This window comes from Triturus cristatus, chromosome 3_1 (assembly GCF_964204655.1).
Source record: "Triturus cristatus chromosome 3_1, aTriCri1.1, whole genome shotgun sequence".
Classification (NCBI taxonomy): Eukaryota; Metazoa; Chordata; class Amphibia; order Caudata; family Salamandridae; genus Triturus; species Triturus cristatus.
This window is the reverse complement of record NC_140583.1, coordinates 736,144,618-736,161,172: the sequence shown is the minus strand read 5'-3', so window position 1 is coordinate 736,161,172 and position 16,555 is coordinate 736,144,618. Positions and strand designations below refer to the sequence as shown.

Below are 16,555 nucleotides of genomic sequence, written 5' to 3'. Positions count from 1 at the left end.
GGGGTGAACACTAGATACTACTTCTTTATTTGCAACCTTTTATGTTGTGAATGGTATTGGGCTTAGAACAAATATACCTAAATATGCAATACCTAAATGAAGAACGGCATTTAAAATTGGGCAGAGATAAAAGCTCAGTATCTCAAATATTCCTGACTATGACATTGCCTTCATGGTTGGAAGACACATATTGCTCACTCAGACAGTGCATAGATAGTGCACACTACCAAACTGACCTTTTAAAAAATATTATATATTCTGAGTTTTGAGAATCAAAGTAATTATATAGTGCCTATTTCTTACAGCTACAAACATGCCCTCCAGCACAACCAGAAAAGCGATTACGATGACAGAGACACATACCGTTAAACAAACAACTCCAACAGTGTCAACAGCAACAACAGTGGAGAAAACAACTTCGGAAGCACCCAGCATGCCTTCTTCACCGTCACAATCAGCAACAATAACATTGACAACCATAAAAGAGACACCAACTGTGGTCATGACAACGGAGACCCCTCCTACTACCAAATGGACACCATCTACAACTTTAAACCAGACCCTATCCACCAGCTCCATAACATCAATTCCCCCAAAATCAACCCCAGCTTCACCTACCACCCAGAAACCAACTACAATATTAATGTCATCCGCAACAGAAACGTCACAAACACTAAGTACCTCTGAACACATAACTACGCCGTTAACAACCATAACAACAGAAACCATTCACACGGTAACCACTACTGAAAAACCAACTACAATAGTGATAACTAAGACTCCTACCACTGTATCAACTCAGACTATAACTACTACTTCAACAAGTAGCCGAACACCAACCACAAGCCCAATTCCAACAACTCATACATCAACCTCTACTCATACACCAACAACAACCATCACAACTGAAACACCAACTACAACATCATCAACACAGACATCAAAAACTAAAACAACATTCACAACCACCTCAACACCAGCTACCACACAAACTCATACTGTACCCACTAGTGAAAGCTCAACTACTACAGTCACCATTAAGACTCCTACTACCACACCAACTCAGACAACTACTGCATCAACAATTAGTAAAACACCAATACCAACCCACACAGAAACCACAACCATCACAACTGAAACCCCAAGCACTACATCATCAACCCATACACCAATAACAAAAACAACATCCACAACCACTTCTTCACTAACTACCACACATGGAACCCATACCATACCAACTGCTGAGACCCCTACTACAACAGTCACCACTGAAACACCAACCACCACATCATCTCAGACTAGAACTACTACATCAACAACTAGCCAAACACCAACCCCAATTCCAACATCTCATACATCATCCACTACTCACACTCCAACCACAACCGTCACAGCTGAAACCCCAACCACATCATCAACCCATACACCAACAACAAAAACAACAACGTCAATATCAACTACCACCCAAACAACTCCTACTGTACCCACTTCTGAGACTCCAGCTACAATAGTCACCACTGAGACACCAACCACTACATCAACTCGGACTACAATTACTACATCAACAACTCATCAAACACCAACCACAACCCCTTTTCCAACATCCCATACGTCACCCACTATTCACATACAAACCACAAACTTCACAACTGAAACCTCAACTACTACGTCATCAACACAGACACCAACAACTAAAACAACTTCCACCACCACATCTACACCAGCTACCACAAAAACAACTCATACTGTATCCACTAGTGAGTCTCCAACTACAACAGTGACCATGAAGACTCCTATTACTACATCAACTCAGACTACAAGATCAACAACACGCCAAACACCAACCACAACCCCAATTCCATCACCCACTACTCACACACCAACCACAACCATCACAACTGAAACCACAACCACTACTTCATCAACCAATACACCAACAATATCCACAACCACTTCTCTACCAACTACCCCACAAATAACTCATGCCATAACCACTCCTGAGACTCCAACTACAACAGTCACCACTGAGACACCAGCCACTATATCAACTCAGACTAGAACTACTACATCAACAACAAGCCAAACACCAACCACAACCCCAATTCCAACATCTCATTTATCACCCACTACTCACACACCAACCACAACCATCACAACTGAAACCCTGACCACTACATCATCAACCCATACACCAACAACAAAACCAACATCCATAACCACTGTAAAACCGACTACCACCCAAACAACTCCTTCCATAACTACTACTGAGATTCCAGCAACAACAGTCACCACTGAGACACCAGCCACTACATCAACTCAGACTAGAACTACTACATCAACAGCTAGCCAAACACCAACCACAACCCCAATTCCGACATCTCATACATCACCCACTACTCACACACCAACCACAACCATCACAACTGAAACCCCGACCACTACATCATCAACCCATACACCAACAACAAAAACAACATCCATAACCACTTTAACACAAACTACCACCCAAACAACTCCTACCATAACTACTACTGAGACTCCAGCAACAACAGTCACCAATGAGACACCAACCACTACATCAACTCAGACTACAACTACTACATCAACAACTCATCAAACACCAACCACAACCCCCATTCCAACATCTCATACATCACCCACTACTCACACACCAACCACAACCATCACAACTGAATCCTCAACTACTACGTCATCAACACAGACACCAACAACTAAAACAACTTCCACCACCACATCTACACCAGCTACCACAAAAACAACTCCTACTGTATCCACTAGTGAGTCTCCAACTACAACAGTGACCACGAAGACTCCTATTACTACATCAACTCAGACTACAAGATCAACAACACGCCAAACACCAACCACAACCCCAATTCCATCACCCACTACTCACACACCAACCACAACCATCACAACTGAAACCACAACCACTACTTCATCAACCAATACACCAACAATATCCACAACCACTTATCTACCAACTACCCCACAAATAACTCATGCCATAACCACTCCTGAGACTCCAACTACAACAGTCACCACTGAGACACCAGCCACTACATCAACTCAGACTAGAACTACTACATCAACAACAAGCCAAACACCAACCACAACCCCAATTCCAACATCTCTTTCATCACCCACTACTCACACACCAACCACAACCATCACAACTGAAACCCTGACCACTACATCATCAACCCATACACCAACAACAAAACCAACATCCATAACCACTGTAACACCAACTACCACCCAAACAACTCCTTCCATAACTACTACTGAGATTCCAGCAACAACAGTCACCACTGAGACACCAGCCACTACATCAACTCAGACTAGAACTACTATATCAACAGCTAGCCAAACACCAACCACAACCCCAATTCCAACATCTCATACATCACCCACTACTCACACACCAACCACAACCGTCACAACTGAAACCCCGACCACTACATCATCAACCCATACACCAACAACAAAAACAACATCCATAACCACTTTAACACAAACTACCACCCAAACAACTCCTACCATAACTACTACTGAGACTCCAGCAACAACAGTCACCAATGAGACACCAACCACTACATCAACTCAGACTACAACTACTACATCAACAACTCATCAAACACCAACCACAACCCCCGTTCCAACATCTCATACATCACCCACTACTCACACACCAACCACAACCATCACAACTGAAACCTCAACTACTACGTCATCAACACAGACACCAACAACTAAAACAACTTCCACCACCACATCTACACCAGCTACCACAAAAACAACTCATACTGTATCCACTAGTGAGTCTCCAACTACAACAGTGACCACGAAGACTCCTATTACTACATCAACTCAGACTACAAGATCAACAACACGCCAAACACCAACCACAACCCCAATTCCATCACCCACTACTCACACACCAACCACAACCATCACAACTGAAACCACAACCACTACTTCATCAACCAATACACCAACAATATCCACAACCACTTCTCTACCAACTACCCCACAAATAACTCATGCCATAACCACTCCTGAGACTCCAACTACAACAGTCACCACTGAGACACCAGCCACTACATCAACTCAGACTAGAACTACTACATCAACAACAAGCCAAACACCAACCACAACCCCAATTCCAACATCTCATTCATCACCCACTACTCACACACCAACCACAACCATCACAACTGAAACCCTGACCACTACATCATCAACCAATACACCAACAACAAAACCAACATCCATAACCACTGTAACACCAACTACCACCCAAACAACTCCTTCCATAACTACTACTGAGATTCCAGCAACAACAGTCACCACTGAGACACCAACCACTACATCACCTCAGGCTACAACTACTCCTTCAACAATTCATCAAACAACAACCACAACCCCCATTCCAACATCTCACACGTTAGGCACTTCTATCACGACTGAAACTCCAACCATTACATCTACAGCCCATACACCAACAACGAAAACAACATCCATAACCAATACTACACCAACTACCACAAAAACAACACATACCATACCCACTAGTAAGACTCCACATTCAACAATCACCCCTGGGACACCAACCACTACATCAGCTCAGACGACAATTTCTACACCAACAACTAGCCTAACACGAGCCTCAACACCAATTCCAACATCTCATACATCACCCACTACCCATACACCAACTACAACCATCACAACTGAAACCACAACCACTACTTCATCAACCAATACACCAACAATACCCATAACCACTTCTCTACCAACTACCCCACAAATAACTCATGCCATAACCACTCCTGAGACTCCAACTACAACAGTCACCACTGAGACACCAGCCACTACATCAACTCAGACTAGGACTACTACATCAACAACTAGCCAAACACCAACCCCAATTCCAACATCTTATACATCACCCACTACTCACACACCAACCACAACCATCACAACTGAATCCTCAACTACTACGTCATCAACACAGACACCAACAACTAAAACAACTTCCACCACCACATCTACACCAGCTACCACAAAAACAACTCATACTGTATCCACTAGTGAGTCTCCAACTACAACAGTGACCACGAAGACTCCTATTACTACATCAACTCAGACTACAAGATCAACAACACGCCAAACACCAACCACAACCCCAATTCCATCACCCACTACTCACACACCAACCACAACCATCACAACTGAAACCACAACCACTACTTCATCAACCAATACACCAACAATATCCACAACCACTTCTCTACCAACTACCCCACAAAAAATTCATGCCATAACCACTCCTGAGACTCCAACTACAACAGTCACCACTGAGACACCAGCCACTATATCAACTCAGACTAGAACTACTACATCAACAACAAGCCAAACACCAACCACAACCCCAATTCCAACATCTCATTCATCACCCACTACTCACACACCAACCACAACCATCACAACTGAAACCCTGACCACTACATCATCAACCCATACACCAACAACAAAACCAACATCCATAACCACTGTAAAACCAACTACCACCCAAACAACTCCTTCCATAACTACTACTGAGATTCCAGCAACAACAGTCACCACTGAGACACCAGCCACTACATCAACTCAGACTAGAACTACTATATCAACAGCTAGCCAAACACCAACCACAACCCCAATTCCAACATCTCATACATCACCCACTACTCACACACCAACCACAACCGTCACAACTGAAACCCCGACCACTACATCATCAACCCATACACCAACAACAAAAACAACATCCATAACCACTTTAACACAAACTACCACCCAAACAACTCCTACCATAACTACTACTGAGACTCCAGCAACAACAGTCACCAATGAGACACCAACCACTACATCAACTCAGACTACAACTACTACATCAACAACTCATCAAACACCAACCACAACCCCCATTCCAACATCTCATACATCACCCACTACTCACACACCAACCACAACCATCACAACTGAATCCTCAACTACTACGTCATCAACACAGACACCAACAACTAAAACAACTTCCACCACCACATCTACACCAGCTACCACAAAAACAACTCATACTGTATCCACTAGTGAGTCTCCAACTACAACAGTGACCACGAAGACTCCTATTACTACATCAACTCAGACTACAAGATCAACAACACGCCAAACACCAACCACAACCCCAATTCCATCACCCACTACTCACACACCAACCACAACCATCACAACTGAAACCACAACCACTACTTCATCAACCAATACACCAACAATATCCACAACCACTTCTCTACCAACTACCCCACAAATAACTCATGCCATAACCACTCCTGAGACTCCAACTACAACAGTCACCACTGAGACACCAGCCACTACATCAACTCAGACTAGAACTACCACATCAACAACAAGCCAAACACCAACCACAACCCCAATTCCAACATCTCTTTCATCACCCACTACTCACACACCAACCACAACCATCACAACTGAAACCCTGACCACTACATCATCAACCCATACACCAACAACAAAACCAACATCCATAACCACTGTAACACAAACTGCCACCCAAACAACTCCTACCATAACTACTACTGAGACTCCAGCAACAACAGTCACCAATGAGACACCAACCACTACATCAACTCAGACTACAACTACTATATCAACAGCTAGCCAAACACCAACCACAACCCCAATTCCAACATCTCATACATCACCCACTACTCACACACCAACCACAACCGTCACAACTGAAACCCCGACCACTACATCATCAACCCATAAACCAACAACAAAAACAACATCCATAACCACTTTAACACAAACTACCACCCAAACAACTCCTACCATAACTACTACTGAGACTCCAGCAACAACAGTCACCAATGAGACACCAACCACTACATCAACTCAGACTACAACTACTACATCAACAACTCATCAAACACCAACCACAACCCCCATTCCAACATCTCATACATCACCCACTACTCACACACCAACCACAACCATCACAACTGAAACCTCAACTACTACGTCATCAACACAGACACCAACAACTAAAACAACTTCCACCACCACATCTACACCAGCTACCACAAAAACAACTCATACTGTATCCACTAGTGAGTCTCCAACTACAACAGTGACCACGAAGACTCCTATTACTACATCAACTCAGACTACAAGATCAACAACACGCCAAACACCAACCACAACCCCAATTCCATCACCCACTACTCACACACCAACCACAACCATCACAACTGAAACCACAACCACTACTTCATCAACCAATACACCAACAATATCCACAACCACTTCTCTACCAACTACCCCACAAATAACTCATGCCATAACCACTCCTGAGACTCCAACTACAACAGTCACCACTGAGACACCAGCCACTACATCAACTCAGACTAGAACTACTACATCAACAACAAGCCAAACACCAACCACAACCCCAATTCCAACATCTCATTCATCACCCACTACTCACACACCAACCACAACCATCACAACTGAAACCCTGACCACTACATCATCAACCCATACACCAACAACAAAACCAACATCCATAACCACTGTAACACCAACTACCACCCACACAACTCCTTCCATAACTACTACTGAGATTCCAGCAACAACAGTCACTACTGAGACACCAACCACTACATCACCTCAGGCTACAACTACTCCATCAACAATTCATCAAACAACAACCACAACCCCCATTCCAACATCTCACACGTTAGGCACTTCTATCACGACTGAAACTCCAACCATTACATCTACAGCCCATACACCAACAACGAAAACAACATCCATAACCAATACTACACCAACTACCACAAAAACAACACATACCATACCCACTAGTAAGACTCCACATTCAACAATCACCCCTGGGACACCAACCACTACATCAGCTCAGACGACAATTTCTACACCAACAACTAGCCTAACACGAGCCTCAACACCAATTCCAACATCTCATACATCACCCACTACCCATACACCAACTACAACCACCACAACTGAAACCACAACCACTACTTCATCAACCAATACACCAACAATATCCATAACCACTTCTCTGCCAACTACCACACAAATAACTCATGCCATAACCACTCCTGAGACTCCAACTACAACAGTCACCACTGAGACACCAGCCACTACATCAACTCAGACTAGGACTACTACATCAACCATCACAACTGAAACCTCAACTACTACGTCATCAACACAGACACCAACAACTAAAACAACTTCCACCACCACATCTACACCAGCTACCACAAAAACAACTCATACTGTATCCACTAGTGAGTCTCCAACTACAACAGTGACCACGAAGACTCCTATTACTACATCAACTCAGACTACAAGATCAACAACACGCCAAACACCAACCACAACCCCAATTCCATCACCCACTACTCACACACCAACCACAACCATCACAACTGAAACCACAACCACTACTTCATCAACCAATACACCAACAATATCCATAACCACTTCTCTGCCAACTACCACACAAATAACTCATGCCATAACCACTCCTGAGACTCCAACTACAACAGTCACCACTGAGACACCAGCCACTACATCAACTCAGACTAGGACTACTACATCAACAACTAGCCAAACACCAACCCCAATTCCAACATCTTATACATCACCCACTACTCACACACCAACCACAACCATCACAACTGAAACCCCAACCACTACATCAACCCATACACCAACAACAAAAACAACACCTATAACCACTTTAACACCAACTACCACACAAACAACTCATACCATAACCACTACCGAGACTCCAACTACAACAGTCCCCACTGAGACACCAACCACTACAACTACCACATCAAGAACTAGCCAAATACCAACCACAATCCCAGTTCCAATATCAAGTCATACATCACCAACTATCCATACACCAACCACAACCATCACAACTGAAACCCCAACTACCACTTCCTCAACTCATAAACCAACAGCAACAACATCCAAAACCACTTCTGCACCAACTACCACACAAACAACTTATATTGTAACCACAACTGAGACTCCAGCTACAACAGTCACCAATGAGATACCAACCACTACATCAACTCAGACTAAAACTACTACATCATCAACTAGCCAAACACCATTCACATCCCCAATTCCATCATCTCATACATCACCCGCTACTCACACACCAACCACAACCATCACAATGGAAACCCCCAAAACTACTTCATCCACCCTGACACCAACAACAAAAACAACATCCATAACCACTTCTACACCAACCACCACACAAACAGCACATACCGTAACTACTCATGAGATCCCAATTACAACAGTCACCACTGAGACAGCAACCACTAAATCAACTCTGACTACAACTACATCAAGAACCAGCCAAACACTACCCACTACTTCAAGACTAGATACCCTTACATCACCCTCTACTCACACTCTAACCACAACAATAACAACTAAAAGCCCAATCACATCATCCACCCATACTTCAACTACTAAGTCAACTACACCATCCCCAAACGCTTACACACAAACAACCCATACTATAAGCAGTACTGAAACCTCAACTACAAGTCCAAGAACTGCAGTATCAGCAGGGACATCACCAACATCTTCACGTAAGTTTGATTGTAGGTGTTTTGTTAAGCAGACATCTTCTTCCATTCTACTACGAATGGGGCTTAGAGTCTGGAAATCATTTGTTCCAATTAGATTATGTGTGCACAATAAATATTTATTTTTTCAGGTATATTCATTCTGTATTATCACAATCTGAAATCAGAGAGTTTGCATTCATTGAGCAAAGTATTGATCAATATGTCAGCTTAGTAATATACCAACAGGCAAGTTTTGTTCTTTTTCTGAGTTAACTAAAATGGCCGACTGAATAGTATGTCACTATCAACGTTGCCCTACAATGCTGACATCAATATAGTAAACTGTTTGCTTTGTATTTGAAGAACAACAGCGGATTTCAGGTTCGCAACTGGTTTTCCTTATTAGTCTCTAAAAAATTAATTTATTCTAATTTACATGGAGAAGGCAATGACATAACAAAACCTTCTTTCAAGTTGTAGATGGACAGTCATTTGATGAAATCATTGAATGATTTGAATATTTTAATCTAAGCTGGTGTTCCTCCCTCCCCCTTTTCCCCATTTCACTCAGTCAAGTTTCTTCTTTAGTCTCCCATTGCTCTTCCCCCTCTTCTCAATTTTCCCCAGCCACTTCTATCTTTTCACAGCCCAAACATTGTCTCATAATCTCCCCTCTCTCTTGGCAGCTTGCATAACATGATTCTCGTTCCTCTTTTCCCTTTCTGGTGGTAGTCATAGCTGCCCTGATCACAGTCTTCCTCCATACTTCTGTTTATTCTCTGTGCAGTTTTGCTATTTTATCCTTCTCTTCTATATCCAATGTGCTTCTATAGTTGCGACCTTCCCACTTCCAGAAAGATGAGCAAGATTGGAAGAAGTCTGTCCAGCCTACAAACTTAACCCTTTATCACATATCACATTCAGATTATCATTTCTGTTCCCTCTATGCAATCACATATCTTTTATCTTTGCTCATCGTGTCCTCATCATCCCATCTTCACCTACCTTTCTCTACCATATCTTGTCATTACTCTTCCGTTTCCACAATCTTCATCCCACACCCTTTAATATTTGAATCTCATTTCTCAACCAGGAAATTCTTTGTTGGCTATCAGTCCTCTTTTCGTTCTCCTTCAGTTCCTCACGTACTTCTTTAGATTTACACCAATTTCTTCATCTAAATTATTGACATGAAGTTTAATTTCTGCTTTACTTTTGGCATCTCTCTTTACCCTCACGTCCACTTCTCTCTGTCTTTCACTAAAACTGCATCTAATCTTAAACTCCTATATCTTAATGTGGCATTTCTAAATCTTTGTTGAGACCGTTTGTTCCTTTCTATTTTACCTCTTTCTTGATGACTTTCTCTCTTTATTATTAAGTATTTGCCTGCAACTTATACCAAAACTGTTCTCTTTCGTGTGCAGCAACAGTCCTTGTAGGTAAGTCCAGAGGGGTAGGCGGGGAAATTATGTCGACAGACGACGTAATAGGAATTATTTATTTATTTAGTTTTCCCTATTCCGTCCTATATCAAGTTCCCTGCCTCCCGCCCGGCCCCACCGCCCTTACATGCACGGACCGGCGTTGTTTGTGTGCACAATTCTATTTCTCAGCCAAATTACAACAATGTGATTCTTTATTCATTCTTTGTGATCTTTTTGCTGGTGTCGATTTTGTTCATGGTAGAGCACTCCTCTTTTGACACTATATCTACACTTGGCATCTCAGTGTATGGATGTTCGCAGGGTCAGTCGTATCTTTCCAATTATTTTTTATCTTTCAAAATTTAATATTTTGTTTACTCTGCCCTTGGTTGGTGTTACACAAACCTCAGTTTTGGTCCCTTTGTCTCACTTTCTACAGTTCATCTCGCGTTCTCATATCTTCTTCTAGCTTTCACATCATTTATTTTCTGACGAGACCCAGACTTCCTCCTTCTTCCATCTTGACCTCACTAGTCTAGTCTCTCTTGCATGTCTGTGCACACCTCTCCTATGATCTCAAATGCACTCATAACATATATCAATTAACACCTTTAAGACTGGGGTGCATTTATTTTCATCCTCTATCCTGTATTAAGGATGGACTTTTCAGTTTATTTCTACTCACTGTCTGTTTAATTCTCTTCTGATCACAGTCGTCACATTATTATTGGCAGCTCCTGTTTCCACCCACACCTTATCTCTTCCTCATGACTCATTACCGAAAGTGTTTTTAAGTGCTTCAACTTCAGCACACTGCTCACCCCAATCTCACACCTGTTGAACGCACAAGCTCCACGCCAGGGCACCCACCCCATGGTCATTACATTTATGTCTACTAACTTGAGAAAATCAACACATGGCAACAGTAGAAACAATCTACATTTATCCTATTAGAAAAATATAGGCCGTGTGAGCATTGAACGAAAAAGCAAATACTTTATAAAACAGTGCCTTTTAGAACATTACTGCTATATTAGCCTCCTACCCAATGGATATAGTTCCAAGTCTATGGACCTTGATTGTGGAAGAGCTTAAATGTGTAAACACTGTGGCTCTCACCACGAGTGAGAAGGTAATATTCATCGCATGCCACAAAATCGGACTTCATTGCACCGAAATGTATTGGGTGCGATAAATACCACTGCTTAAAATGGGGGCTAGCATGCGAATTTTGATGCCTGCGGCTCTGAAATATTAATGTCCCAGTATGGAACAGGCATTATTCCCCTTATATATATAATCAGCTTTAACCTGCTGAAATTTATCTGGGAAGGGAATTTTATTGCAATACTTTGGATTACTGTTACCACACCTATCGAAATTTAACAGCCAGCTCGTAATTAGGACTATATATGCTGCACAACTAACATATGTGAAGTGCTGAACCATGGTTTTGATAGCAAGTCCTATAATGCACTCATCCGGTGTTCAAATCTGATGACCATTCACCAACATAGATTTTTAATTATTATTACTTGTAAGACACCGTAACTTTGCTGTTACTTCAGAGTATGGATGTGAAGCATATTCAGAGCCGTATTGGCTGTAGCGGGCACCGGGTTTTTCCCCGCTGGGCGGCTAAGGTGGGGGCCGGTTTTGGGGCCCTGGGGGCCGTTATTGTTACCTGGGGTCCACAAAATTTCCCCCCTGTAACAAAACCGGCCGAAAGTGTCCCTAGCAAACAGGGACCACCCCTGCTTCCTCCACACGGGGACAGGCCGAGTAATTTGCCTGGGCCAATTTCAGGTCCCAGTCCAGCCCTGAGCATATTGAAGGACTTCATGTAGTTCAATGGGGGGCGGGGGAAAGTTAACCACAGTAGTGGCCATGGCACGGATCGGGGGGTGGCAAGGTAGGGGGCGAGAGGGATTAAGGAGATTATTAAAAAAAAGACAAAAACTGAGCTTACCGTCGCGTCTCTCCGTCGTCTCTCAGGAACGGAACAGAAAACAAGCAGTCAGGCGCCCCTGACCAACCACATCACTGTAATGTATCATTGTGATTAGTCTGAGCGCCGTGGTTAAGCACTCAGCCAGGGACTGTGGGCCTGGGCATGTTCTCCATGCAGGCTGTAATGCAGCCTGCATGGAGTACATGTGAAGTACGCATGACTGTTTGGCCGGCCGAAGAGGGCCGGCCAAACAGTCATTGTGCACTTTGGAGGGAGCTACCACTCCTCCCCTGCTCTGTGAGCATAGCAGCCCGCCCCACCTAGTTATGCAAAGCTACTGCAGCAGGACATAATAAAATTATAATAGCATTACGTTATTATCATTTTATTTTTCCTTTCTTTCACTGCTTCAAAGTAGTGGGGCGTCGCTCCTCGGCCTTAGCGGAGGAGCCGTCACTGCACTGGTTTAACATACCTCCTTGGCAATTGTCCTCCAAGTAGCTCTAGACAGAGAGTGCCCTCATGTTTCTTAGGGCAACCTTCAGGGATGTGGGTTTTGAGTTACCAGCACCCTCCATGTCAGTAGGATACCACTCATCCATCCGTGGTCTTTGCTTTTTTAGAGCATAATATTGATGTGTGGGTTCCCGAGCTGTGTGAACAAACGCCAACTAGTATTACAACTGCCAGAATCCAGTGGTTTGGTAAAAAAAAAAACGTAAAGAATAAAAAGTGCTGTCATGCTAGCCAACATGAAGCCATATGGCATTTCTACAAGTGTTTCATGGAATGGGGTAGAGGATTCTTACTCAGCTATGACCAACAACCCAAACGTTACACTTGAAAGGACGACACAGTAAAATAAGGAAGTTAAAAGTGCATTTTGTGTTTGATATCCTGCGTGTGCCATAACTGAGATTTTTGCATTCTGTTGAATGAACTTCTGTTGCCTTTTTGTAGCATGAGGACAGTCCAAAAGCCTGCTCCTTCTGGGACGTTCCTCCGTCCTGAATGTTCTGCAATATAATTCCTTCTTTAATGACTTCTCAATTGCCAACCCTAAGGAGACGCTTGGTTCTTGAGAAAACAACATGCTACAGGTTAAAGGTTTGAGTGCAGATGTAGTGAAATTGTGAGAAGGTTCGAATTGATTTTTCTATGCAGCAAAAGTGCGGTGAATTTAAAGCAACTTTTTCCCATTTTATAGATGAACATAACTGGGCAAGCTCGTGGCAATACAGCAAAGTGGTGTTGTATTCAGCAATTTCAGTCATAGATACTGGCAGCTACTTTTCGATCTGTCCCCACTGTCAGGTCACCAACGTTTTAGTGCCTAGAAGAGTTTTAAGTAATTAAGCATTTTTTCTGATTGTATTTCAGGTACAACAGCTACGTCAACAAAACCAAGTAAGTGGTGACTTGCAGTTATCTTGTCTCTGGCTAATTAATGTTTTGTAATTTCAGGTAACTTTTTGAGTGGTAAATTGCAAAGGAGGGGTGAGCAATATGGAGAGCGGTTGAGGTGGTGAGGTTGGGGCAGCCTCACACAAGTCAGTTTTCTAACACCTGGAGAAATTGAATGTCATATGCTATTCTGTAGTACGTTGTGTGGACGACAGGTCTGTACCCCACCACCTACTGCAGATGTTCTAAAATGGTGATACTCAATGTTGTCCTTCTGGCAGGAGTCGAAAATAAGCAAGAGAGAAGAAATAAGATCTCAAACACTTTTCTGAGAAGAGTGCCATCAACTCTTCGAACTAGAACAGGAATTGTCGCAAAATCCAGTTTGCAGAAATGGGATCTCGGGGTCCATCGATCTCAGTTGATATATAGATTAAGTTAAATATGTTTGGACGTAGAAGTCGGTCTAATGTTCGATTGTGTTAAGTTTAACATTCGTAACCAATACTTAGTAATTCAGTGACTCCTCAACATTTGTTTATGCCATCAAATTATTTCTTGGATTTTCAGAAACGTATTTCCCCTTGCAAGGGAACAGTGAAGGAGAGTTTTTATTGCCCCTGGAAGATGCAATCAATTACTTAACAAGTACAACAATGTGACTATATTATGATGGTCAGTGGCGAGTAAGATGTCTATTGTTGTGAATATATGAATTTATTGGCCAACCTTCTGAACAGAATCACATTACATCGCAACTGCCCTCAGAGGAACTCTGGATGGAGAGTACCCTCATGTTTCTTGGGACATCCTTCAGGGATGGGAGTTTAGGGTTACCAGAACCCTTCATGTCCCATATATTGAACAGAATTACAGATTAGATGGATACATTTAGAAGTCATTGCAAAATGTAAGGTGATAGTGAGTGCGACAGTCTCAGACATTACAACATAAAAGTATATGCTTATGATTCGTACTCACATGATAGGAGTCGAACAGGGTGGCCACTGGGAAACAGAAGGGATTTTGATAAGATTAACTCGATGTTGTCTAGCATCAGCCATGTTGGTCCACCAGTTGGAAAACTTAGGCTGTCAATGCAGACTTGAATGACGGAGGGGAATGTGCAGCCCTTAATTGAACTTTACTGATTCAGACTAAGCAATGCCCTGTTCACCTCACATCCTGTAAATTGAATCGGCCTGTCACTCCATATATCGACCCCGATGTGGGCAACACGCAGGATCTATGCCTGGAAGGTTGCTGTTGGGAACCCTTGCAGCCCGTCATGATAACAAGTCAGTGAATGTTCACTACAGGATGGGAGGGGTCGCTGACCAGTTAATTTCCCAGTCCACAAGATGGTTTTCAGGGTTGTGTGTTGGCCCACTCCTTTTTTGGTCTCAAATTGCACTGTCGCTTGCGAGACATTTTGTATACATACAGGGGGCTGAGAGCCCACCCATTGCTTATCATTTGTTGGCCTCATCATCACTCTCATGTCCTTGCTTTTCACTGATCAGCATGTGCAACCTTAACTTCCTCTTCGTGTGCTTGTCCATTCTGTGGAGCATGGGCCAAATACTTATTAATTTCTTTATTGGTGCCCCTCCACTGGCCATGCACCTTCAGAGGTACTCGTTTTTTTAAAATGTAAGTTGCCATGTTGCTTGCCCCCTGCTGCTCTCCTTCTGCTGTTCATGTTGGGTATAGCATAAAAAGCGATTTGATGCAGTCAGTACTGTCTGCGTCTTAGCCCTTTTTTCCCTAACTTTATTTTGTTTTGATTCATTTTCTTAAGTTGCAGCTTAAGAATACACCCCTACCGGTTACATGTTGCATGTCCGCCCCTCCCATCCCGACACAAAAGAAAATATTGATAAAGCCAAATAGCTCTCAGATATGCGGGACCTATTTGGCCTTGTCAAAGTATTTTACACAGTCCCATGGCACTGGTGTAAAGCAAGAACCTTATGAAAAGCTTTCAGCAAAGTTAGGCTCTCTTTCTGGACATGTTCTACCATTCGTTACAAGACTTTTCAGAGGGCACTTGGGAC

At 42.9% G+C, this 16,555-nt stretch overlaps 1 protein-coding gene across 2 annotated transcripts in view; it reads left to right on the top strand.

Annotated features, from left to right (window-relative positions):
- Positions 1-16,555, top strand: part of MUC6 (mucin 6, oligomeric mucus/gel-forming) — a 159,696-nt gene that overhangs the window by 98,403 nt on the left and 44,738 nt on the right. For both annotated transcript variants that reach the window (XM_085644897.1, XM_085644896.1), the window contains exons 30-31: positions 306-9,737; positions 14,475-14,501. In XM_085644897.1, the coding sequence (XP_085501023.1) occupies positions 306-9,737; positions 14,475-14,501 (9,459 nt within the window). The remainder of the gene's footprint in view (positions 1-305; positions 9,738-14,474; positions 14,502-16,555) is intronic.